The sequence below is a fragment of the Castor canadensis genome, chromosome 19, assembly GCF_047511655.1.
Source record: "Castor canadensis chromosome 19, mCasCan1.hap1v2, whole genome shotgun sequence".
NCBI lineage: Eukaryota > Metazoa > Chordata > Mammalia > Rodentia > Castoridae > Castor > Castor canadensis.
The window spans coordinates 3204105-3231594 of record NC_133404.1 but is presented as its reverse complement, the minus strand read 5'-3'; the positions used below and the strand labels follow the sequence as shown (position 1 = coordinate 3231594).

At 36.0% G+C, this 27490-nt stretch overlaps 1 protein-coding gene and 1 pseudogene across 11 annotated transcripts in view; one reads left to right on the top strand and one right to left on the bottom strand.

The window, feature by feature from the left end:
- Myo9a (myosin IXA) overlaps nt 1-27490 on the top strand; it is a 242541-nt gene that overhangs the window by 59760 nt on the left and 155291 nt on the right. For 6 of the 11 annotated variants that reach the window (XM_074061668.1, XM_074061669.1, XM_074061663.1 and 3 more), the window contains exons 6-8: nt 111-167; nt 9220-9320; nt 14094-14220. In XM_074061668.1, coding sequence (XP_073917769.1) covers nt 111-167; nt 9220-9320; nt 14094-14220 — 285 coding nt within the window. The remainder of the gene's footprint in view (nt 1-110; nt 168-9219; nt 9321-14093; nt 14221-27490) is intronic. The other 5 variants (XM_020181924.2, XM_074061664.1, XM_074061662.1 and 2 more) reach the window with 3 other exon arrangements.
- On the bottom strand, nt 8937-9046 carry LOC141419331 (small nucleolar RNA SNORA31; annotated as a pseudogene).

The window sequence follows — 27490 nt, the reverse complement described above, 5'->3', positions numbered from 1 at the left end:
TCATCACAGAGTATTATAACCATTACCTAATATCTTCTATCTAACTAATCTGCCTTACTTTCAGATAACATCACAGTATCTTCTACCTAACTAATCTGCCTTACTTTCAGATAACAAAGAAACCCCTCAGACAGAACTGGGATGATTATTGCTATGACTCTGAGCCGGTCAGTACAAGCTCCTAAGTATTACGTGTTCCATTAAAGGGCCTTCCCGTTGCCCATTTGTGTCCATCTCATAACTTAGAGTGTAGATCACTGAAATATCAATATTGCTGGGAAAGAAGATATATCAGTGCTTATTTGAATGATTGATTTATATGTATAACATTTGTTGATTAAAAATCAGTTTAATATTTTTGGATATTTTTTAATTGCTAATGTTTAATCTACATTTAGCAGTTATTTTCACAAACAATAAGTTGATTGCACTCCTGATTCTTCAGCGTTGATGTGGATCTGTAGAACTGAAGTTTTTTTCTCCTTGAGATTTATTTATTTTTGCAGTGCTAGAGATCCAACCCAGGGCCTGTGCATAGTAGGCAAGCCCTGTACATCTGAGCTACATCCCCAGCCTAAGATTCACTTTTTAAAATTACTTTTTAGTAGTTTCATTACCCACATATTAGGAGTAGTAATTCATATTTATTTAAAAAATTACATTCTTCCTATTTTTTGTGTTAACAGTCTTTTCAATACAATGAACAGGATGAACATTTTTCCTTCTTTTTAATAGCAAGAGAGGCTATAGCCTTAATGAAATTTTTCCAAAAATTAATTCTTGAAATTCCTAGAAATAAGATTATTTTAGGTTATAAATTGATTTAAATGGCTTATATGATATAATATAAAAACAGCAAATTTATTTTGATTTATTACGTTTTATATAGGGGTAAGTTTGTACCATACAAAGAGCTCAAAAGTCTTTTTCCCTAGCTTGCAATTAGGTCAGATATGAAAGGCTGAAAACACACATAGATACACTTACCTACTTAATATTTATTAACTAACTAATGAATTAATTTATTGAATATTCTTGGAAACATAGCATGTCTTAGTCCTTCCTTAAAGAGCCTGACTTTAATTCTCATTGCATGTAATTATAAATGCCACTAATTGTAAAATTAGCCTATGTCAAATGTTGTGAAAGATCAGTATGTGTGGATGTTCAGACAAAGTTTAATTGCATTACCATTTCTTAAATCAAGAAACTTTTGTTTTCAGATTTTACACTTTGGGAAATAAGTATTAGACATTTCAGTTTATAGATTTTTTTTTCATTTTTCTTTTATTATACGTATGTGCATACAAGGCTTGGTTCATTTCTCCCCCCTGCCCCCATCCCCTCCCTTACCACCCACTCCGCCCCCTCCCTACCCCCCCCAATACCCAGCAGAAACTGTTTTGCCCTTATTTCTAATTTTGTTGTAGAGAGAGTATAAGCAATAATAGGAAGGAACAAGGGTTTTTGCTGGTTGAGATAAGGATAGCTATACAGGGCATTGACTCACATTGATTTCCTGTGCGTGGGTGTTACCTTCTAGGTTAATTCTTTTTGATCTAACCTTTTCTCTAGTACTTGTTCCCCTTTTCCTATTGGCTTCAGTTGCTTTAAGGTATCTGCTTTAGTTTCTCTGCGTTAAGGGCAACAAATGCTAGCTAGTTTTTTAGGTGTCTTACCTATCCTTACCCCTCCCTTGTGTGCTCTTGCTTTTATCATGTGCTCATAGTCCAATCCCCTTGTTGTGTTTGCCCTTGATCTAATGTCCACATATGAGGGAGAACATACAAATTTTGGTCTTTTGGGCCAGGCTAACCTCACTCAGAATGATGTTCTCCAGTTCCATCCATTTACCAGCGAATGATAACATTTCATTCTTCTTCATGGCTGCATAGAATTCCATTGTGTATAGATACCACATTTTCTTAATCCATTCGTCAGTGGTGGGGCATCTTGGCTGTTTCCATAACTTGGCTATTGTGAATAGTGCCGCAATAAACATGGGTGTGCAGGTGCCTCTGGAGTAACCTGTGTCACAGTCTTTTGGGTATATCCCCAAGAGTGGTATTGCTGGATCAAATGGTAGATCTATGTCTAGCTTTTTAAGTAGCCTCCAAATATTTTTCCAGAGTGGTTGTACTAGTCTACATTCCCACCAACAGTGTAAGAGGGCTCCTTTTTCCCCACATCCTCGCCAACGCCTGTTGTTGGTGGTGTTGCTGATGATGGCTATTCTAACAGGGGTGAGGCGGAATCTTAGTGTGGTTTTAATTTGCATTTCCTTTATTGCTAGAGATGGTGAGCATTTTTTCATGTGTTTTTTGGCCATTTGAATTTCTTCTTTTGAGAAAGTTCTGTTTAGTTCACTTGCCCATTTCTTTATTGGTTCATTAGTTTTAGGAGAATTTAGTTTTTTAAGTTCCCTGTATATTCTGGTTATCAGTTCTTTGTCTGATGTATAGTTGGCAAATATTTTCTCCCACTCTGTGGGTGTTCTCTTCAGTTTAGAGACCATTTCTTTTGATGAACAGAAGCTTTTTAGTTTTATGAGGTCCCATTTATCTATGCTATCTCTTAGTTGCTGTGCTGCTGGGGTTTCATTGAGAAAGTTCTTACCTATACGTACTAACTCCAGAGTATTTCCTACTCTTTCCTGTATCAACTTTAGAGTTTGTGGTCTGATATTAAGATCCTTGATCCATTTTGAGTTAATCTTTGTATAGGGTGATATACATGGATCTAGTTTGAGTTTTTTGTAGACTGCTAACCAGTTTTCCCAGCAGTTTTTGTTGAAGAGGCTGCTATTTCTCCATCATATATTTTTAGCTCCTTTGTCAAAGATAAGTTGGTTATAGTTGTGTGGCTTCATATCTGGGTCCTCTATTCTGTTCCACTGGTCTTCATGTCTGTTTTTGTGCCAGTGCCATGCTGTTTTTATCGTTATTGCTTTGTAATATATTTTGAAGTTAGGTATTGTGATACCTCCTGCATTGTTCTTTTGACTGAGTATTGCCTTGGCTATTCGTGGCCTCTTGTGTTTCCATATAAATTTCACGGTAGATTTTTCAATCTCTTTAATGAATGTCATTGGAATTTTGATGGGAATTGCATTAAACATGTAGATTACTTTTGGGAGTATTGACATTTTTACTATGTTGAACCCATGAGCATGGGAGATCTCTCCACTTTCTATAGTCTTCCTCAATCTCTTTCTTCAGAAGTGTATAGTTTTCCTTGTAGAGGTCTTTCACATCTTTTGTTAGGTTTACACCTGGTATTTGATTTTTTTTGAGGCTATTGTAAATGGAATTGTTTTTATACATTCTTTTTCCGTTTGCTCATTGTTAGTGTATAGAAATGCTAATGATTTTTCTATGTTGATTTTATATCCTGCTACCTTGCTGTAGCTATTGATGGTGTCTAAGAGCTTTTGAGTAGAGTTTTTTGGGTCTTTACTGTATAGGATCATGTCGTCTGCAAATAGGGATATTTTGACAGTTTCTTTACCTATTTGTATTCCTTTTATTCCTTCTTCTTGCCTAATTGCTCTGGCTAGGAATTCCAGTACTATGTTGAATAGGAGTGGAGATAGTGGGCATCCTTGTCTAGTTCCTGATTTTAGAGGGAATGGTTTCAGTTTTTCTCCGTTAAGTATAATGCTGGCTGTAGGTTTGTCATATATAGCTTTTATAATGTTGAGGAACTTTCCTTCTATTCCTAGTTTTCTTAGAGCTTTTATCATGAAATGATGTTGGATCTTATCAAAGGCTTTTTCTGCATCTATTGAGATGATCAAGTGGTTTTTGTCTTTGCTTCTGTTAATGTGGTTTATTACGTTTATTGATTTTCGTATGTTGAACCAACCCTGCATCCCTGGGATGAAGCCTACTTGGTTGTGGTGAATAATCTTTTTGATGTGTTGCTGAATTCTGTTTGCCATTATTTTGTTGAGGATTTTTGCATCAATGTTCGTTAAGGAGAATGGCCTATAGTTCTCCTTTTTGGAGGTGTCTTTGCCTGGTTTTTGGATAAGTGTAATACTGGCTTCATAAAATGTGTTTGGCAGTTTTCCTTCCCTTTCTATTTCGTGGAACAGTTTAAGGAGGGTTGGTATCAGTTCTTCTTTAAAGGTCTGATAGAATTCAGCAGAGAATCCATCAGGTCCTGGACTTTTCTTTTTGGGGAGACTCTTGACTGCTGCTTCAATTTCATTTTGTGTTATAGGTCTATTCAGGGGATTAATTTCCTCTTGGTTCAGTTTTGGATAATCATATGTATCTAGAAATCTGTCCATTTCTTTTAGATTTTCAAATTTATTTGATTATAGGTTCTCAAAGTAGTCTCTGATGATTTCCTGGACTTCCATGGTGTTTGTTGTTATCTCCCCTTTTGCATTCCTGATTCTACTAATTTGGGTTTTTTCTCTCCTCATTTTAGTCAGGTTTGCCAGGGGTCTATCGATCTTGTTTATTTTTTCAAAGAAGCAACTTTTTGTTTCATTAATTCTTTGTATGGTTTTTTTGGTTTCTATTTCGTTGATTTCAGCTCTTATTTTTATTATTTCTCTCCTATTTGTTTTGGGATTTGCTTGTTCTTGTTTTTCTAGGAGTTTGAGATGTATCATTAGGTCATTGATTTGGGATCTTTCAGTCTTTTTAATATATGCACTCATGGCTATAAACTTCCCTCTCAGGACTGCCTTAGCTGTGTCCCATAGGTTCTGGAAGGTTGTATTTTCGTTTTCATTGACTTCCAGGAACTTTTTAATTTCCTCTTTTATTGCATCGATGATCCATTCTTCATTAAGTAATGAGTTATTTAGTTTCCAGCTGTTTGCATGTTTTTTGTCTTTACTTTTGTTGTTGAGTTCTACTTTTACTGCATTGTGGAGATTTTTTGATGAATTTTAATAGAAAAATTTTAAGTTGTTTTGCCACTCTTAAGAAGCTCCTCCTTTCCAGCTTTTATTATTACACCAAGTGGATCATATCTTTTTGGAAAGCAGGTAGGGCACTGCAGACACGTACTGTAAATATGAATTGATTACCTGTTCAGAGCTTACAGTGAAACTGTGAACTTCCTGCTTTTGTTGGAGTTAGTTTAAGTAATGCTTAAGAATTTGGACTCTGAAGTAAATTGACCTGACTTGAATTCTGACTCACCCACTTGCGTGTTTTAATTCCACTTTCAACAGGCCACTTCATACTTTTTCTTCCCACATCTATTTAAGGGAATAGTAATAGTATTTGACCTAGTGTAGCAATACACATCTGTAATCCTAGTAGTACATGGGAGGACAAGGCAGGAGGAGTGAGATTTAGAGGCCAGGCTGGGCTACGTAGTGAGCCCGTGTCTCAGAAAACCAAAAAATCTTTTATGCATATAAAGAGTCTGATAGAGTGCAGATAAAGAGTTTGATAGAGTGCAGAAAGATGTTTCTATCATTGTCACTGCCATCATTGACATCTTTGGGAGAGCTTGGTAACCATAATTTCCTACTCTTACTATTACGTTCATCTTCATGTTCCTGCTCATTGTATTTTCAAATAGCTGTTGTTCTGATTCTTCATACAATTAACAAAATCAAGCACTTATTTTGAGAATGTTGTGGTTTCTTTCCTGTTACCTCTCCCTCACAGTACATTTTAAATTTGCCGCAAAGCTGGGCACCTAGCTACTTGGGAGACTGAGATCAGGAGGATCAGTGTTTGAGGCCAGCCTAGGCAAATAGTTTCAGGAGACCCCCATCTCCAAAATAACTGGAGCAAAATGGGCTGGACGTGTGACCCAAGTGGTAGAGCGCCTGCTGTGCAAGCACAAAGCCCTGAGTTCAAAGTTCAAACCCCAGTCTCACCAAAAAAAAGAAAAATTCAGTGCAAGAAAATTTCTTCTGAGAAAACATTCATTTAATATTCTGACTAAATATTTTGGCAAGCAGTTTTAAGACACATTCTACAGACATCTCAATGTCTATGACAGTGGGCAGCAAGAGGTCCCATGTGAAAAGTATTTCCTCACAATCACCATAAAATATACAAGTAATGTAGCACAAATGGTAGAACAGTTCTCTGACAGTCCTGTCTTCCTGTAACGCTAGTCACAAAAGTTCTAACAACCTACAGGAAAACATAGTTGTCTTTGTTCCCAAACCTATGCTCTTTCTATCTTTTTCTTAAATGATCTCTAACATCTTTACTAAATTGTTCTGATTTATGTGCTGTACTATACATTTGTAATTTAAAAGATAAGATTTCTTTCTTTCTTTTTTTTTGGTGCACTGGGTTTTGGGCTCAGGGCCTCACTCTTGCTAGGTAGGTGCTCTTAAAGCTTGAGCCACTCTGCCAGCCCAAAAAAGTATGATTTCTTAAATGCCATTTAAAGAAATACAGGCAGAATAGAAGAAAATACTGAATTTGACTCTCTCCTTCTCACACACATTCAGTACCTTCTACATGCTAGGCTTAATCCTTGGTATTTGTAAATAAGAAAGGGTTCTGTTCATTTCATACAAAGAGAAAAGCATGGTGTGTTTGTAGAGGGATGTAGTGGTATATTATCAAATGATAAATGAGTCTGTTGGGTTGATCAGGGGAATTAGCTGTGTTCTTTTGGCATAAGAGGTTGTAATAGTTGTTGCTTAGTTCCTTATTTTATCCTTTGAACATTACCATTTCATGGTTCTGTGGCCCATCAGTATTCATACCTTGATATCTGAAGGTTTTTCTCAGGACATTGGGTGGACTTTGTTCTCTTGGAGGGCCTCTAGAAGTGATTTGGGAATTAAAGCTGTTTGGTCCTGTCTGTATAGGTTATCACCCAATTCTGAGAGATGGCATAATGAATACTGCAGCTCCCCCACCTGTCTAGGTTTTGCGTTGTTTCTCAGAGATCACATTGGGCAGGCTGCCTTCCCTTCCCCATTTTACTTTCCCACTTCCTCTATTCCTTGTACTTGAAATTTGGTCTGTCCCAAGGTTGACTTCCAGGGGAACCTAAATAGAACATAAGGGCAGTTTTGGTCTGATTCCATCTGTCTTTAGGTTTTCTTCTATGGTTGTCATTAGAGAAACAGAATCAGTGCAATTTTTAAAAAAAATTCATTTTGATTTTGGTGTTTCCTGAAAGCACATTGTACTTTTGAATAACATTTGATGAAGAGCATAGTAAATGTATGCGTATTTATATTTTAGTGCCTCTTTCAACTTACTTTCCCAGTATTTTATATTCATTAATTATTTCACTCACTTGTAGGGCAAATAAGAACACTTACTAGTTGTAAGAATCATTGCATCATTGAACTTGTACAAGTGGAAGCACTGATTACCCCTACTTCTTGTTACAGAGAGTGTTTGCTAAATCATAAAATGAATAAACTGTAATTTTGGGGAAAATAGAAGCAAAAGAGCTTTTTATAAAGCTTTATTAAAGTTGGGTGTGATGGTGCATGCTTGTAATCCCAGCACCTGAGAGGTGGAGGAGGCAGGAAGATTGTGAGTTGGAGGCCAGAGTGAGCTATATAGAGAGAGCCTGTCTCCAAAAACAAAAGGAAACAAGTGTTAGTGTAGGTGAAAGCAGATCACATTAACTGAAAACACTTAGTGTTGTGAGTAGAGCATTGTCACTGGCATGTCTGTAGAACACATCTTAAAAACAACTTGCCAAAATTTCATAGTCAGAGTATTAGATGCTTTTGTTCTCAGAAGAACTTTTCTTGTAGTGAGTTAAACATTTTAGCCTGTACATATGTACCTTTTCATAAAGAAAATAAAAATACTGTTTTCATTTTAAAACTTAAAAGATTTAATTTTAAACTATTATATCTAGATGTACTTATTAACTCATTCTTAAAATACATGGTAGGTACTTAATAAATGCCATTCAATTCAGTATATGTATATTATTCAGTAATTCAGTGAGTATCCATTTACTTCAGTAATTCCTTGCATATTCTTGGCACTGAGTTAATGCTTGAGATCTGCACTGAATAAGACAGATAATAGTTCTTGAGTTCATTGAGTTGGTTTTGAACATTCCCTAGGGAGATAGGCATTTATAAAAGTAAACACAAATGTGAGGAGTTCTTGACAATGTAAGTACAAAGGAGTATGAGAGCATGTAGTAAAGGAATTTCAAAGATTTTTTCAGAGATTTAGATTATTTGATGTCGCTGTTTGACTCTCTTGGGAACTGAAATGCAGTGGTTACACTAAGAGGTTTTTTTTGTTTGTTTTAAAAATCTGGTATCTAAAAGTATTTTTTCTCACTCACATAGTGTGTTTTTATACACTGCTTTCCTTGGTTGATTACCGTGTTGCCTATATTATTTCATTAGAAACTATTTAAACACCTAGTATAGCTATCACATCAATTGCTTTATACTATATAAGTCTAGGATCTACTTCTCAACAGCATTACTGCCTCTAAATATTTTTTTTTTTTTTTTGAGACTGAAGTTTGAACTCAGCTTCAGGCTTTCAAAGCAGGTGCTCTACTGCTTGAGCCATACCTCCAGTCAATTTTGCTCTGGTTATTGTGGAGATGGGGACTCTAGAAATATTTGCGTGGACTGGCCTCAGTCATCCTGATCTCATCCTCCCAAGTAGCTATGATTACAGGGGTGAGCCCCTGGTGCCCAGCTTATTTTTTTTTTTTTTTAAATATTCTCAGGATTTACTTCAGTGCCTTGCATATGGTGGGCACTTGTTAAGTATTTGTTGAATAAATGCCATTTGCTTGTGGAATTGAGCTTTGTTAATGCCTTGAATCCCTGAAACTCTTTTGAAGTGCTTAAAATCAAACTCTTGGTATCAGCATACTTTACAAGTACTGCTGGCTGTTGTTACTCTTGAGATTCTTGTGTTGTTGGTTGTGGAAGGGAGAAAAAAAGGAAATGTACTGGTATTTTTTTTTTTTCTTTTAAAATTTTTTTATCCTATTGATGTGTTCCCCAATTCATTCTGGGCTGCCACAAAGATAGAAAGCTTGGAGATTATGTTCTTTTGCGTCCTAGTGCAAACCAAATGTCCTGGCATTTTGGTGGGTGTATTTATTACTTTGCTTTACCTGTAGTTGATAAGAGGTCTAATGAGTCTAATTGTGTCTAAATATTCCTTCAGTTTTTCTTTGCCTTTATAAATGAGTGTACTTAAATTAACATTTTTGAGGCCCACATTATTTTTTTTATCAGGTAATCGTGATAGTTCCCCCTTTTTTCTTAAGCAGGACTGCTTTACAGTGGAGGGAGAAGATTTGAGGCATGACTTTGAACGCTTACAACTGGCCATGGAAATGGTAGGATTTCTTCCCAAGACGCGAAGACAGTGAGTTTATTTATTATATTCTACTCCCAGTAGAGAAGAAATCATGATGTGTTTTTGTAAGATTTCTCTCCCTTGGTTCTTCTATACATTTTTGTAACTAGTATTCCTGATCCATTATCTCGTCTGTTTTAAGTGTTGTTTTGAGTTTCTTTTCTTGTCATAAGTTCTTTGACAATCTTATGAAAGCTAGAGATCTTCTTTTTGTAAAATGTACATTGATAAATATTTGCATATAATTGCAAGAATTCATGGTGCCCCTGAAGCCTATCCATGGACATTACTTAAAAACTGTTAATTTATAACATTATCATTATCATTATTATTATTATTATTATTATTATTATTATTATTATTATTATTTTGGACTCAGGGCTTCAGTCTTGTGAGGCAAGCACTCCACCACTTGAGCTACACCTCCAGTCCAAAAACGTTATTTTTATAGCTCCTTATTTTCTTTATCAGTGATCGCTAATCTCATTAAGTTATTCACACCTATAAGTAAATGCAGTTTTCTAATGTTTCCATTGTGTATTTATGTGTGCAGTATTGTACTAAAATTTTTTTTCTTTTGTTTTTGGTGGAACTGGGTTTGAACCCAAGGCTTCACACGTGCAAAGCAGGCACTCTGCTGCTTGAACCACACTTCTAGTCCATTTTTCTCTGGTTATTTTGGAAATGGGGTCTTGAGAACTGTTTGCCTGGAATGGCCTGGAAGGTTGATCCTTCCAGTCTCAGTCTCCTAAGTGGATAAGATTACAGATTTGCGCCAGGTGCCCAGCTTGTATTAATTTTTTTTTGTTGGGGCTGGTGGAGCGTCTGCCTGGGAAGCACAGGCCTTGAGTTCAGCCCTCAGTGCCACCAAGGATTTGCTTATTTGTGGTGAATGCAAGTGAAGGAGAGATGTAAAATGGGTGCAGTAGAAGATGAAGTAAGTTACATTTAATGTAAAACAAACTCTATTCAAAATTAATGACACAAATTTGTCTTTCACCAGAGAAAATAGTTTCTTAGAACTTTTAGAACTTTTTTTGGAGACAGAGTCTTGCTGTGTTGTCTAAGCTGGACTTGAACTCCTGGATTCAAGCAGTTCTCCTGCCTTAACCTACCAGGTGGCTGGGACTACAGGTGCACACTTCTGCATCTGGCTCTACATAGGATTATTTCCTGAGGGGGGAATTAGTCAGATCTGATTATATTGTCAATTTTAAATCTCTTGAATAATGAGCTCATATTAGAAGTAGGAGAATATTAGCTTTCCTGTTTTCTTGTTTGCACTTATATCATTGGTATGACTCCAACTAGCAGAGTCTTTACTAGATTCCTTTAATGCAGTTAGTTAAAACCAAATAATATAACTTATTAACATGTAAACACAGAAACTTCAATTCACTGAAACTTAGTCAGTAAAGGAGAATACACCTGCCAGTGTCTCCATGCTCTGATTCTTCCCCTGTCCCATCAGAATACTTCATTACTGTGTGTGACACCTGACTGAATGACATACGAACTGAATGAAGTGTCTCTGTGTATACTGATTGAGTATCTCTAATGTGGAAATATAAAACTTTCTGAGTACCAACCTGATGCTTAAAAGTTTTTATGTTTAATAATCAGCATATTAGTGTTCTCACAAATATGTGATACATACTCTCTAGCAATAATAAATGTCATATAAATAATTAAAATACTATAAATATTTTTAAATTTTTAAATATGACTAATCTTGTTCTCAAAACACTTATCATCTCTTATTTAGGAATTAACAGTAAATAATTATACTAAAGGATAGTTATCTTAAAATACTGAAGGCTGAAACAAAGCAGAATTATGGAAACTTTTCATTTGAAAAAGGTAAAACATGAACAGTGCTTTAAAGAAAACAGGTTTCAGTTCACATGCTAACACTTAAAGCTGCCCATGAGGTTATGTCATAAGAGAGTCTAAAGCAGGTCTCAGTTAGTAGAAAAGAATGCTGTAATTTATTAGTAGAGTTTACCATGGTCACAGGAGAGGGGAGTGGCAGTACACATAGTATGTTCTCTACTCAAAACATTGAAAATACTTCAATGAGTGGAAAAGAAATAAAGATCATTCCAAATGGCAAAAAGAGTGAATGTTCACAGTACAACATAATGTTTTGGAGAACAAGACCAGTCTAATTAAAATGCAAACTCAGTGTGAGGGAATATCTGGATCTAACAGTTGAAAGAATGATACTGAAGGCTTTCTCAAAATGAGAGTCATTCATATCAGAAAATGCAAACACAACTCCTTAATGTATGAAGATCATTATATTCCCAACTGACATTATATTAAAAAATAGTAAGTATCACTGCTATTTAATTTAATATGGATTAAGTATACTTTATCCAAAGTGTTTCAGATCTTGGAGGTTTTTCAGATTTTGGAATATCTGCATAGACTTTACTGACTGAATATTCCTAATCTGAAAATATAAAAATATTTATAGTATTTTAATTATTTATATGACATTTATTATTGCTAGAGTATGTGTCACATATTTGTGAGAACACTAATATGCTGATTATTGAACCTAAAATATGAAAACAATGTCATTAGCAACCTTACAAACTACTACTAAAAATAACTTTTAAGCATTGGGCCATAGAGCTGGGCATGGTGGTGCATGCCTGAAATTCCAGCACTATGGGGAGGTAGATGCAGGAGGATCAAGAGTTTAACGCCAGCCTTTTAGTTCTTTTTTCTTCTTCTTCTTTTTTGTTTTGTTTGTAGTACTGGGGTTTGAACTCAGGACCTCACACTTGCTAGGCAGGTGCTCTACCACTTGAGCCCCTCCGCCAGCCCTGTATTGTTTTGAGTATTTTTCAGATAGAGTCTCAGGAAGTATTTGTTGGGGCTGACATCTAACTGAGATCCTACTGATCTTTGCCTCCCAAGTAGCTAGGATTATAGATGTGAGCCACTGGTAACGGGTGAATTATTTCTTTATAGTTGACCTATTTTCTCTGAAATGTGAATGATTCAAACGTTTAACATTTAAATTATAAATTACTAGAAAAAGTAGACCTATGAATTAGATGTTGATTCAGTACCTCTCCAAGTATATCTGGTTCCTGAAGTATTATCTTTGTTATATTCAGAATATTTCCTAATTTTAGGAAGATACATATTTACATTTTCACAAATAGATCATGTTTATCTTAAGGAAACCACCAGACAAGACACAGAGATATGTATGTATAGTAATTCAGAAGGGCTTCAAATGGAGTGTTCCCCTGTGTTACATGCTTCTGACACGTCAGCAATGTGCAGCATTTTCTGTTTTTAGATAAGTGCAAGTCCTTGGCACCTCCTGAGGCACATTAGTGGGTAGCAGATGTCAAATCTGAGGTGAATAGGAATGATAAAGTGAAGACCGAGTTTAACATGTTGGTAAGCTTTTTTGTGAGAGGAGAATGTGTTAGATTTATGATGGTTTATTTAAAAGAAGAGGAAAATAAAGTGGGCATGGTGATACAGGCCTGTAAAAGTCCTAGCACTTGGGAAGATTTCAAGTTCAAGGCCAGCCAAGTCTACTTAGTATCTAGGGCAGCCTGGGCGCTATAACAAGACCCCATCTTAAAACTAAAGAAAAAATAAACGAGAATTTTTTTTAATATATTATTGTACTGGGGGTAAATGGTGACATTTACAAAAGTACTTATAGTATATCACAGTTGAATTCACCCTCTCCATCATTTTGTATTTCCCCCCTTTCTCCATTCCTGGAATAGTTTCAACATGTCTCATTTTTCCATTTACATATGAGTACATAATATTTCCATTACATTCACCCTCCTATACCCTTTCCTTATATCCTTCCTCCGCCCACTGGTAAAACAAGAATATTTTGATAGAAAGTTCTTGTACGTTTAGGCGAGAAATAGGAGATGAGTATGAGGTTCTTGAGGTGAGGAGTTGATGCACTGGAGTGCTTCCATGGAGGGATTCGTTGTTGAGTTGAGGGCATGTATTCCTCTGATGTGGGATGGTCATAGATAAGAGAGGGTCCAACTGATAGTGCTTCACACTAGGGCCCTGATATTAGGCAGTATACCTCCCTGGGCCTCCTTTTTAAATAAAGTTTTTATTAAGGGCACCATAATAAGATACATTGAAAAAATATAATCATAAAAAGTCACCTGGTAAAAATGCAGATTCTAAGGCCTTTCCTTTGGAGATTCTGATTCAGGGTATGTGAAATAGTGCAGGGAAAAGGCATTCAAGGCAGGAGGAACAGTATTTAGAAAGGCATGGACTGAGCTGGGCACTGGTGGCTCACACATGTAATCCAGCTACTTTGGAGACTGAGATTGGGAGGATTGAGATTGGAGGCCAGCCCAGGCAAATAGTTCACAAGATCTCCATCTCCAAAATGGACTGGAGGTGCAAAAGCCCTGAGTTCAGACTCCAGTCCCCAACCACCCCCCAAAAAAAAAAACCACCCAAAACAAAGAAAGACATAGACTTGTAACACTACAGCAAATTGAGGCAATACCAAGAAGTCCCCTTGAATCAACTGCATAACAAATTGTATAGACTGAAACTCAGGTCATGTAAAACACTTGTGCAATACCTGACATACTGTAAATAGTAAATTTTAGTTACAGTATTATTTTTGTGTTTCTTGTTTTTCTGAAGACTAAATGCTTCGTATTTGTACTCACTGATTTGCTTAGCTAGAATTTTGGAATGAAATGAGCTTTGAGAGTACACATGTGCTGACTGTATTTTGTGATTTTATTTTCACAGGATTTTCTCTCTTCTCTCAGCAATATTACATTTGGGTAATATCTGCTATAAAAAGAAGACATACCGGGATGACTCCATTGACATCTGTAATCCCGAAGTTCTGCCTGTTGTCTCAGAGTTGTTAGAAGTGAGTGATTACATTCTCAGTTGTCATTTCAAATACTGGGTATCTTCCTGTTTTTTATTTTCTTAACTATTCAATAGATATGAGTGGGGTTAATGCTTTAATAATAATAATTTCATTAGCTACTCTTTTTAGTAGTATTTCCAAAAGGTGGAATTTCTCTTGACATCTGCCATACTTTAGTATTGCATGTTCTCTCTGCCTCCGTGTGCCCCACACACTCGTGCTTCGTCAATTTGTCAGAGAGGAGGATTGTTTTTTCATTGTAGACTGATGTTCTGGGCCTGTGCTAATTGTGCTCTTTCCATATTTGAGATTTCTTCTCGTACTATGATTTTGGTTAGATTATTTTATTTGAAGATGAGATATCTGGATGGGTGTATGGAAAAGGTACTGCTTTTTTCCCTAATGGATTGAACAGGATCTAAAGTTACTCATGTCCTACTGTGCTTCTTCCCACATAAAGGTCTGACTTACTTTACTCTTTCTTCCTGACAGATTTTTCCAGCTAATGTCTCATCTTGCTAGATTCCCTCCATCAAATGAAGTCTGGTTTCTTTTAGGCTCTTTCAGCTGACAGATCAAGGAATTATATATGTATATTTTAAAGTGTATATGTTCACATATCTATAAGCATCTAGATATAACCATTTGTATCAATATAAAACCAAACATGACTTTTCACTGATGTCTCTAAAAATCCATTCCCACATAGATCCTTCTAGTTTCTTCTCTTGTATATCTGTGAACTCACACTCCAACATTAAGAAACCTTTTCCCATCTTCTGCCATCCATTTACTTAATTGTTCACTTAGGTAGTGTACATTATAGTAGTATTAGAATTATTTATCTGCATCCCAGTGGTACTGGGTTTTGAACTCAGGGCCTTATGCTTGCTAGGGAGGCTCTCTACCTCTTGAACCATGTCCCCAGCCAGAAATGACTTTCTTATGATTTATTTTTTATTAGCATATTATAGTTGTACAGAGGGATACATTGTGACATTTACAAAAGTTCTTACAATATATCAGAGTTGAATTCATTCCCTTCTCTTTTATCCTCCCTGCCCCCATACTTGTATTAGTTTCAACAGATCTCATTTTTCCATTTTCATACATGATACATACTGTTTCTACCACATTCACCCGCTTTCACCCTTTCCTTATGACCCTCCCATTCCCCGGTACCCACCCTGGGATAGGACCCATTTTACTTTCCTGTCCTTTCGTTTTTTAAAAAAACGTTTATGTTAGTATATGATAGTTTTATAGGGGGTTTCATTGTGATATTTCATGTGATGTACATGTACTGTACCCTGGTTTGTTCATCTTCTCCATTATTCTCCCTCCTACCCCATTTCACTTCTTAAGGTGATTTCAGTGTTTCATGTTCACACCTGTATAGAATGTACATTACCCACATTCACCTCCTTTACTCTCTTCATTTACCCTCCCTTTCCCCTTAACACGACCTGTTTTATATTGCTGTCCTTCACTGTTCAGGTGTCTGTTCATTTTTCAGTGGCGATTTTTGCTTTAGTAATTTACCTATAAATATTTTGTGCTTAAATCAGTCTAACCCCTTCACTACTCTTCCTCATCCTTTCCCCCCATCCCGTATTGTTGAACAGTTTTCAGTGTGTTTCACTGTGTCTTGTTCCTACACAGATGTGATATATTTTATTATTATTTACTCTATGATTCTTCTTCCTCCCTTAGTCTCCTCTAACAGTTCCACTTTTGGAAACATGTTCTGCATGTATTTATATGTATATATAATAATGTTTGTATTTGTATTGAATCTCTCTTCCCCATTTGAGAAAAAACATGCGACCTTTGTCTTTCTGAACCTGGCTAACTGAAGATGATGTTCTCCAGTTCCATCCATTTACCTGTGAATGAAAAAATTTCATTCTTCTTTATGGTGAAATAAAATTCCGTTGTGTATAAATACCACATTTTCTTAATCCTTTCATCAGTTGTACGGCATCTGGGCTGTTTCCATGGCTTGCTTATTGGGAATAGTGCTGCAATAAACATGGGCGTGCAGGTGTCTCTATTGTAACCTGAGTTATATTGCTTCAGGTATCTGCCTAGGAGTGCTATTGCTGGGTCATATAGCAGTTCTATTTTTAGTTTTTTGAGGAGCCACCTTACTGTTTCCCATACTGGTTGTACTAATGTATATTCCCACCAACACTGTATAAGGGTTCCTTTTTCCTCCTGCTTCCTTGAGTGGACATCCTTATCTCATTCCTGACTGTAAAGGAAATGGTTTCAGTTTTTCCCCATTTAGTATGATGTTGGCTGTAAACTTTATTATGTTGAGATACTTTACTTTTATTTCTAGTTTCATCAGAGCATTTATTAAGATAGGATGTTGAATTTTGTCAAAGGTTTTTTCTACATCCATTGAGATGATCATGTGATTTTTGTCCTGTTTATGTGCTGTAATATATTTATTGATTAAGGTACAACATTTATGGATAGTTCTTTTTGCCTTTATTTCTATAGATTCCATTCATTTTCAAAGTTAATTTGAAAATTTGAATTTGAATTTTAGATCTTCACCTTTTTCTCCTACCTCCTTCATTGAGATTGTTTCATAGGTTTGTTAAGACAGTTAGTAGAGTCTCTCGTCATGGTCTGTATTCCTTTTTGGAATCCTCTTCCATCTTAATACTTTTAAAAGTTTGTATGCATTAAGGTTCATTGTTTGTGCTGAATTGCAAGTGCATGCAGTCATGTGTCCACCAGTATAGTGCCATTCAGAACAGTCTTCCTGCTGCATTCAGCCCCTTATCCCAATTCCTGACAGCCACCCATTCTTTAGTAGACTTGCCCTTTCCAGCGTGTAATATAATTGCAGTCATACAGCATTTTCAGATTGACTTACTTGAAAATACGCATTTAATGGGCATCTGTGTCTCTGATAGAGTACTTCTTTTTATCTTTTGGAAATATTTCCATTGTAGGGTATACAGTTTGTTTATCCATTCACCTATTGAACATCTTGCTTGTTTTTTAGGTTTTGGCAACTCTGAATAGCTTGCTATGCTTTTTCAAATTTAAACTGTTACCAACCTTTCAAATCTGGTTCATGTGCCACCACTTCATAGAGTTTACCTTTTTCAAGTAGTCTAAAGAAACTCCCTGTGTATTTGCTTCTATTAAGTATAATTTAGTTTAGGTTTGGTAGCATAAAGTTAATTGCTTATGAGTTTGTGTCTGTCGTAAGGCTGCAAGGTTCTGAGAGCAGTGAATGCCTGGTTCTTACTTATTTAACTGCACAGTGTTGATTTTTTCCTCTCCATGTGACTAGGAATTGCTTTATTAACTTGAATGACATCCTGGCAGAGGGGCAGGAGAAGAGAGTACCTTGAACTGGAACTAGACTCACTCATTGGAACAACTTTCTATCAGGAGAGGGATAGAAGTATCTGAAGGTTGTAATTTTGAACGTCAAGTAGGTCAGAGAATAGATGGTATTTGAGGGCAGGCATTTCAGGTAATATTTTACACAGGCATTTGATATTATAATACAGGACATTGTGACTGGTGGTCCTGTTTGAAATCCAGGCATTTAGTAAATTCTAAGTCTTTTGATATACTAGTATTCCTTCTTCTTTGATGAGAGGCTGGTAAGTACAGCTCAATCAACTTAGAAGAGGAATTCAATTGGGCGTGGTGGACTGTGCTGTAATGCCAACCATGGGAGAAGCTGAGGCAAGAGAGTCATGAATTTGAGGCCAGCCTGGGCTACATAACGAGTCTCTGTCTCAAAATAACTGAATAAATAAATAAATATATAATTCAGGTATTGGTAAAAAAGAAGTGATCCAATTCTGAGCATTGGGCTTACCAGTATCAAAGTTAGATTAATGATAATTGCAATTTGATTGTAGATTTCCTTTTTGAACCTCAGCCTCTTAGATTCCTTCTTGTGTATAGTTTGAACTGGTTCTAGGACTGAGGTTTGGTGTTAAATAGAAAAAGAAAATAGATTGAAGGTTTAAGAGCTGGAGAAAATTATCCATCCTGTAGTTAGTTTTTAAAAATAATTGTTTATTTTTTGAGACAGGGTCTTATTACGTACTCCAAGCTGGCCTTGAACTCAAGATCCTCCTGTCTCAGTCTCCCATTTGATGGGATTACAGTCATGCACCAATGCACCTGGCATTTTAGAAAGTATTTTAAAAAAATGATTGCCTCTAGTTGGTTAAAATTGATAATAATTACACTTTAAGGCTTTGGTTGCCATAAAATACAAAGATAGACACAGAAACTGGTTTAATTAAAATTCAGATACTTTAGTTATGATTTAATAAATTTCCTTCCTTCCCAAAGCTATTGAGTTCAATGATAAATATAGTAGGTTTAATTTTGAAAAACAAATGCTTTAAAAGTAGTGGTATAACCTTATTTATTCTTTTCCTGTTAATTTTTGTCATGACCTCAGGCAGCAGTGACTTTTGAGTCTTTTGTTTCTAAAGCCTGTTTGGATGAATACTTGTGAAATTAAATGAAAGATGGACATGCTCCACCTTTAATTGTTGGTAATTGTGGCGGATGTTTTTGTGAGATTTTAGAACCATTACCATTACCGAACATCATTCACTTTTTAGCAGATATATATAAAGAATGGGTATATGTTTTATTTTCTCAATTAGAAATATGAGAAATTTTCTAGCTTAGATATTAAATCCATTGCTCCTTTTTTTTTTTTTTGCTGGTACTGGGCTTTGAAGTCAGGGCTTCACGCATTGTAGGCAAGCACTGTACCACTTGAACTACACCTCTACCCCTTTTTGTTCTGGTTATTTTGGAGAATAGGGTCTTTGTGTTTACCCAGGCCAGCCTGGACTGGAATCCTTGTATTTTAATCTTCCCTCCTCACTGGGATGACAGGTGTGCGCCACCATGCCCAGATTTTTTTGTTGAGATGGGTTTTTGCAAACTTTTTGCCCAGGCTGGCCTGGCATCACTGTCCTTCCTATCTCAGAGTCCCAAGTAGCTATGAGTATAAGCGTGAGCCACCAACACCCGGCTGTTACTCGTTTTATATTAATAAAGTTTAAAAAATTTTTAAATGTCATATTCACAATAGCTAAATTATGGAAACAGCCAAGATGCCTCACAACTGACAAATGGATTAAGAAAATGTGTTATTTATACACAATGGAATTTTACTGAGCCACAAAGAAGAATGAAATTTTGTCATTCACAAGTAAATGGATGAAATGGAGAACATCATCTTAAGTGAAGTTAGCCAGGCTCAGAAGGCTAAAAATCTTATGTTCTCCCTCAGATATGGATTATAGACCAAAAACAAATGCAGTAATATTAGTGGATCACACACTAAGGGGAGAACATGCACGGGAGGAATAAGGAAAGGGAAGGAAACCTAAAACTTGAATGTGGTTGATGTGCCCACTGTAGAGGAGCTAATAAAGTAATCATAAACTGGCAGAGACCACTATGGGAAGGGACCAGTAAGTAGTGAAGAGGTCTGATAGAGGTGAATCAATTCAGGTTGTAATACATTATGTGTATGGAAGCAATGCTAGGAATCCTTCTGTGTAGCTATTGTTATCTCAAACTAGCAAAAATGCTGTGTCTTTCTTATTATCTCTTATGCTTTCTCTTCAACAAAATCGGAGAACAAGAGGGCAGAATAGGATCTGCCTGGGGTGGGTGCAGGCGGGAGAGGTTGCCCAAACAATGTATACACATATGAATAAAAGTATAAACAATTCAAAAATAAAAAAATAAAATGTCATATATATATATGTATATATATATATGACTAAGACTACTTAGAGCATTATAGAAATAGCTGATTAAAATATCATGAATTTACTAATGTTTTCTTTGGGGTGCTTACCAATATGATAGGCAGTATCAGTGTGCTTTTGTGGTGTGCCTTTTGTGGTATGCCTTTGTATAGATAGGTCAATGTGCAGTCTTTGTCAGGTCTCAGTACCACCATTGAGCCAGTAGAATAAAATGAATTGGGTAGTTTTTGTTCTTTTTCCTCCTTATTCTGCAGTTAATAGGTGGAGTATTAGCAGAGGATAATGTCCTGGTTGGTCTCTGAGGGAGACCAACCTTGTGAGAGCTTTACTGATGCCTTTTCCATTTGTTCTATTTTTTTTTTCTTTGTAGAATTATCAAATCTGGCTTGAGTTATTTTGATACTTTTTGTTTTTCTCAGAAATTACCTATTAACCATATAAATTTATTATTTTAATTCTTTGTAAATGTTTTATTCTTTTAAAGTTTTTTCTTTGTTTAATTTTTTTTCTTTCAATTAGTGTGAGATTTGTTTTCCATATTTTCAGATACTTGGCCTTTAGATTTATCAGTCCTGTCACTTTACTTTCTGTGTATTAATATCTATTTCTGTGTATTTGCTCTTTCTCCTGTTGGTATAAAATACTGCCAACAAATGATATTATATAGAAAGCAATGTAATAAACATGTACGTACTTGGAGTATTTATTACTCTACCCAAATGATAAAATTGCATATGATTGAAGTTCTGTGTGTAATGTGGCCTGCCCCTACCAGAGGTGACCACTCTTAATGTTTATCATTCCTGTTCTTTATTTTCAGTATAGATACTTGTTTCTAATTAAAGAGTATATTACCTTGTATTTCATGTTTTCAGACTTTATATAAATGCTACATCATTCTGAAATTTGGCTTTCTTAGTCCATGTTGTTTTGAAGATTTTTCAGTGCTGATAGATGCACTCTAGGTTGTTCTTCTCTTTTTTGGGGGGAGTTGGTACAGAGACTTGAACTCAGGGCTTCGTTGTTGCTAGGCAGGCACTCTGTCACTTGAGCTATACCTCCAGCTGTTTTTGCTTTGGTCAGTTTTGAGATAGGATCTCAGATTTATGTCTGGTACAGTCTGACCTAGACCTTTATCTTCCTGTTTATGCTTCCTGCATAGCTGGGATGACAGGTGAGCACCACTATTCCAAAATTTTTTCCTGGGCAAACTTTTTGTTGCCTATGCTGGCCTTGAACCACAGTCCTGGGATCTCAGTCTCGTGTAACTGTGATGACAAGCATGCGCCACCATGTCTAGATATTGGTTGAGATGGGGTCTCGCCTGGGTTAGCCTTGAACTGAGATCCTCCTAATCTCAGCCTTCCAAATAGCTGGGATTATAGCAAGAGCCACCATGCCTGGCTCATCATACTGTTTTCATACATAAATATAATGTACTACAGTTATATTCGCCCTCTCCTTTCCATATCACTTAGTTTTAAATGTTCTTATTTTTAGTGTATATTAATCATACAAAGGTGTTTTGTTGTGTTATTTCCATACTGTGTATCTGTACTTTGATCAAATTCACCCCATCTATTACTCTTTCTTACTTTCTTACCCCTGCTCATTTCTTTTTCTTCCTTTCTTTTCTTTCTGTTTGTTTTTTTGGGTGCTAGAGTTTGAATGCAAGATTCTGAACATTCTAAGCTCATGATCTGCCACTGAAGTACAGTCCTAGCTATTTTTCAGTGCTTTCTTTCAGTAGGTGTAGAAGGGTACCTTATAACTGGTTTGTATCACATGTGTTTTTGTCATTTTTGGGAAATCTAGTATTTTAATTTTTCAAAATATTTTAAGTATGTCTAAAAGGGAGGTGTTTTATATATAAACTTTGTTAATTTTTACTTTTAATGTATTTTGTGGAAGTAATGTATCTCAAATTTGGAATGAGAATTGAGCAATGGATGATTAGAATGAAAGTCTATACATATATATGTATATTTATGCACACGTATGTGTGGAAAAACATACACATTATGGATATATATATAGTTTATTTTATTAGCATGTATTGACTGTGCAAAGAGGTTTAGTAAATCATGTTCACACGCCCATCACCAACTCTTTTTGCCCTCTGTTGTCTCACTTATTCTCCCTCAAAGAGTTCTCTTCTAAATTCATGTCACGTTTTAAAAAGTTCCAGATACCATTGAGATTGGCTATTGCAAACTTTTGCTCAGTCTTGCCCAGAACTGCAGTCCCCTCAATACCAACTTTCCCCATTGTTTGGGATGATAAGCACACACCACCTCACCTAGCTATTGGTTGAGGTGGGGGTCTTAGTAATTATTTGCCTCAAATCCTCATCCTCCCAATCTCAGCCTCCCAAGTAACTGTGATTACAGGGGTAAGCCACCATACCCAGTTGTATGATACACCCACTCAATGTGTGGTTGAATTTGGTATGAACATTTTATTGGGAAATTTTGTGTTTATGTTCATCAAGGTAATTTATAATTTTCTTCTTGTGTGTGTCCTTTTCTGGTTTTGGTGTCAGGTAAAACTGGTTTCATAGAATGAGTTTGGTAGTTCCCTTTCTATTTTATGGAATAGTTTGATGAGTTTTGGAATTATTTCTTAAAAGGTCAGGTATAATTCATCTGTGAATCCCTGCAGTCCTGGGCTTTTCTTTGTTGGGAGACTGTTATTGCTTCAATGGCATTGCTCATTATATATCTTACAAGTTGTTTGCATCCTGATGGCTTAATTTTGGTAGGTCATGGTGCCCAGGAATTTATCCATTTCTTCTTGATTTTCCAGTTGATTGGCTTATAGGTTTTTGAAATATTCTCTAATAATCTTCTGAATTTCAGTGATATTTGTTGTGATATTCATTATCCCATCTCTAATTTCATTAATTTTGGTCTTTCCTCTTTCTTTTGGTTAATTTGGCTAAGGGTTTGTCAGTCTTTTTCATTTTTATTTTTTTGGTGGTACTCTGGTTTGAACTGGGCTTCATGTTTGCAAAACAGTAGCAGCTCTACTGCTTGAGCTACACCTCCAATCTATTTTTTCCTTAGCTATTTTAGAGATGGGGTGTTGTGAACTGTTTACCCTGGCTGGCCTTGACATGAGGTCCTCCTGATCTCAGCCTCCCAAATAGCTGGGATTACAGGTGTGAATCACTGGTGCTGATTCTTTTTATCTTTTTAAAGAACCTTTAAAAATTTTAGTTAATTTCTGCCCTGGTCTTTATTATTTCTTTCCCTCTAGTGATTTTTGGTCTTACATGTTTTTCTAAGAGCTTTAGGTGCATCATTAAGTTTTTTGACATTTGATTTTTTTTTAACATGTAGGCAGCCATAGCTATTAAGTTTCCCTTGAGATCTATCTTTGCTATTTCCCGGATGTTCTGTGTTTTCATTTTTACTTGATTTTAGGAATTTTCTGATTTTCAACCTTATTTCTTCAATGATCCACTGATCATTCAAAACTGTTTTGTTCAGACTCTGCATCTCATTTGGTTATTTTCATTGTTGTGTTTACCTTCTTCTTCTGTGTGTAGGATTCATTTTAGTATCTTCTGCAGTGCTGGTTTAGTGGTCATGAACTCTTTTAGTTGTTTTTTTTAATCATGGAAAGTTTTTATTTCTCTGTCATTTGTTTTTTTGCTATTAACATAGTTTGTTTAATATCTAACAAATGAAATAACATCTGAGGGAAGAAAGGGATGACAAGTTATAATTTATCACAGGGACTTTCAAAACAAAACTTAACAGTTTTATTAAAGCATGACATAATGATTTACTAATGAAGTTTGAATATTAAAGTAAAACTTTAAAAACAATCCTACTATGCCAAGGAAGCTGGTGTAAAACAGTTCCACACACTTAATAAAAATTGATCTCTCCCTATATATACACACACACACACACACACACACACATACATACATATATATTTATTATTCATATGTGCATACAAGACTGGGGTCATTTCTCCCCCCTGCCCCCACCCCCTCCCTTACCAACCACTCCATCCATCCCTCTCCCCCAAACCCCCTCAATACCCAGCAGAAACTATTTTGTCCTTATTTCTAATTTTGTTGTAGAGAGAGTATAAGCCATAATAGGAAGGAACAAGGGTTTTTGCTGGTTGAGATAAGGATAGCTATACAGGGAGTTGACTCACATTGATTTCCTGTGCGTGTGTGTTACCTTCTAGGTTAATTCTTTTTGATCTCACCTTTTCTCTAGTTCCTGGTCCCCTTTTCCTATTGGCCTCAGTTGCTTTTAAGGTATCTGCTTTAGTTTCTCTGCGTTAAGTGCAACAAATGCTAACTAATTTTTTAGGTGTCTTACCTATCCTCACCCCTCCCTTGTGTGCTAAAGCTTTTATCATGTGCTCAAAGTCCAATCCCCTTGTTGTGTTTGCCCTTGATCTAATGTCCACATATGAGGGAGAACATACGATTTTTGGTCTTTTGGGCCAGGCTAACCTCACTCAGAATGATGTTCTCCAATTCCATCCATTTACCAGTGAATGATAACATTTCGTTCTTCTTCATGGCTGCATAGAATTCCATTGTGTATAGATACCACATTTTCTTAATCCATTCGTCAGTGGTGGGGCAACTTGGCTATTGTGAATAGTGCCGCAATAAACATGGGTGTGCAGGTGCCTCTGGAGTAACCTGTGTCAGTCTTTTGGGCATATCCCCAAGAGTGGTATTGCTGGATCAAATGGTAGATCGACGTCTAGCTTTTTAAGTAGCCTCCAGATTTTTTTCCAGAGTGGTTGTACTAGTTTACATTCCCACCAACAGTGTAAGAGGATTCCTTTTTCCCCCGCATCCTTGCCAACACCTGTTGTTAGTGGTGTTGCTAATGATGGCTGTTCTAACAGGGGTGAGGCAGAATCTTAGTGTGGTTTTAATTTGCATTTCCTTTATTGCTAGAGATGGTAAGCATTTTTTCATGTGTTTTTTGGCCATTTGAATTTCTTCTTTTGAGAAAGTTCTTTTTAGTTCACTTGCCCATTTCTTTATTGGTTCATTAGTTTTGGGAGAATTTAGTTTTTTAAGTTCCCTATATATTCTGGTAATCAGTCCTTTGTCTGATGTATAGCTGGCAAATATTTTCTCCCACTCTGTGGGTGTTCTCTTCAGTTTAGAGACCATTTCTTTTGATGAACAGAAGCTTTTTAGTTTTGTGAAGTCCCATTTATCTATGCTATCTCTTAGTTGCTGTGCTGCTGGGGTTTCGTTGAGAAAGTTCTTACCTATGCCTACTAACTCCAGAGTATTTCCTACTCTTTCCTGTATCAACTTTAGAGTTTGTGGTCTGATATTAAGATCCTTGATCCATTTTGAGTTAATCTTGGTATAGGGTGATATACATGGATCTAGTTTCAGTTTTATGCAGACTGCTAACCAGTTTTCCCAGCAGTTTTTGTTGAAGAGGCTGCTATTTTTCCATCATATATTTTTAGCTCCTTTGTCAAAGACAAGTTGGTTATAGTTGTGTGGCTTCATATCTGGGTCCTCTATTCTGTTCCCACTGGTCTTCATGTCTGTTTTTGTGCCAGTACCATGCTGTTTTTATCGTTATTGCTTTGTAATACAGTTTGAAGTCAGGTATCGTGATACCTCCAGCATTGTTCTTTTGACTGAGTATTTCCTTGGCTATTCGTGGCCGCTTGTGTTTCCATATAAATTTCACAGTAGATTTTTCAATCTCTTTAATGAATGTCATTGGAATTTTGATGGGAATTGCATTAAACATGTAGATTACTTTTGGGAGTATTGACATTTTTACTATGTTGATTCTACCAACCCATGAGCATGGGAGATCTCTCCACTTTCTATAGTCTTCCTCAATCTCTTTCTTCAGAAGTGTATAGTTTTCCTTGTAGAGGTCTTTCACATCTTTTGTTAGGTTTACACCTAGGTATTTGATTTTTTTTGAGGCTATTGTAAATGGAATTGTTTTCATACATTCTTTTTCAGTTTGCTCATTGTTCGTGTATAGAAATACTAATGACTTTTCTATGTTGATTTTATATCCTGCTACCTTGCTATAGCTATTGATGATGTCTCGAAGCTTCTGAGTAGAGTTTTTTGGGTCTTTACTGTATAGGATCATGTCGTCTGCAAACAGGGATTTTTTTTTTGGGTCTTTACTGTATAGGATCATGTCATCTGCAAACAGGGATATTTTGACAGTTTCTTTACCTATTTGTATTCCTTTTATTCCTTCTTCTTGCCTAATTGCTCTGGCTAGGAATTCCAGTACTATGTTGAATAGGAATGGAGATAGTGGGCTTCCTTGTCTAGTTCCTGATTTTAGAGGGAATGGTTTCAGTTTTTCTCCGTTAAGTATAATGCTGGCTGTAGGTTTGTCATATATAGCTTTTATAATGTTGAGGAACTTTCCTTCTATTCCTAGTTTTCTTAGAGCTTTTATCATGAAATGATGTTGGATCTTATCAAAGGCTTTTTCTGCATCTATTGAGATGATCAAGTGGTTTTTGTCTTTGCTTCTGTTAATGTGGTTTATTACGTTTATTGATTTTCGTATTTTCAACCACCCCTGCATCCCTGGGATGAAGCCTACTTGGTCGTGGTGAATAATCTTTTTGATGTGTTGTTGAATTCGGTTTGCCATTATTTTGTTGATGATTTTTGCATTAATGTTCGTTAAGGAGAATGGCCTATAGTTCTCCTTTTTGGAGGTATCTTTGCCTGGTTTTTGGATAAGTGTAATACTGGCTTCATAAAATGTGTTTGGCAGTTTTCCTTCCCTTTCTATTTCGTGGAACAGTTTAAGGAGGGTTGGTATCAGTTCTTTTTTAAAGTTCTGATAAAATTCAGAGTATCCATCAGGTCTTGGACTTTTCTTTTTGGGGAGACTCTTGACTGCTGCTTCAATTTCATTTTGTGTTATAGATCTATTCAGGGGATTAATTTCCTCTTGGTTCAGTTTTGGATGGTCATATGTATCTAGAAATCTGTCCATTTCTTTAAGAGTTTCAAGTTTATTTGAATATAGGTTCTCAAAGTAGTCTCTGATGATTTCCTGGACTTCCATGGTGTTTGTTGTTATCTCCCCTTTTGCATTCCTGATTCTACTAATTTGGGTTTTTTCTCTCCTCATTTTAGTCAGGTTTGCCAGGGGTCTATCGATCTTGTTTATTTTTTCAAAGAAGCAACTTTTTGTTTCATTAATTCTTTGTATGGTTTTTTTGGTTTCTATTTCGTTGATTTTAGCTCTTATTTTTATTATTTCTCTCCTTCTATTTGTTTTGGGATTTGCTTGTTCTTGTTTTTCTAGGAGTTTGAGATGTATCATTAGGTCATTGATTTGGGATCTTTCAGTCTTTTTAATATATGCACTCATGAGTATAAACTTTCCTCTCAGGACTGCTTTAGCTGTGTCCCATAGCTTCTGGAAGGTTGTGTTTTCATTTTCATTGACTTCCAGGAACTTTTTAAT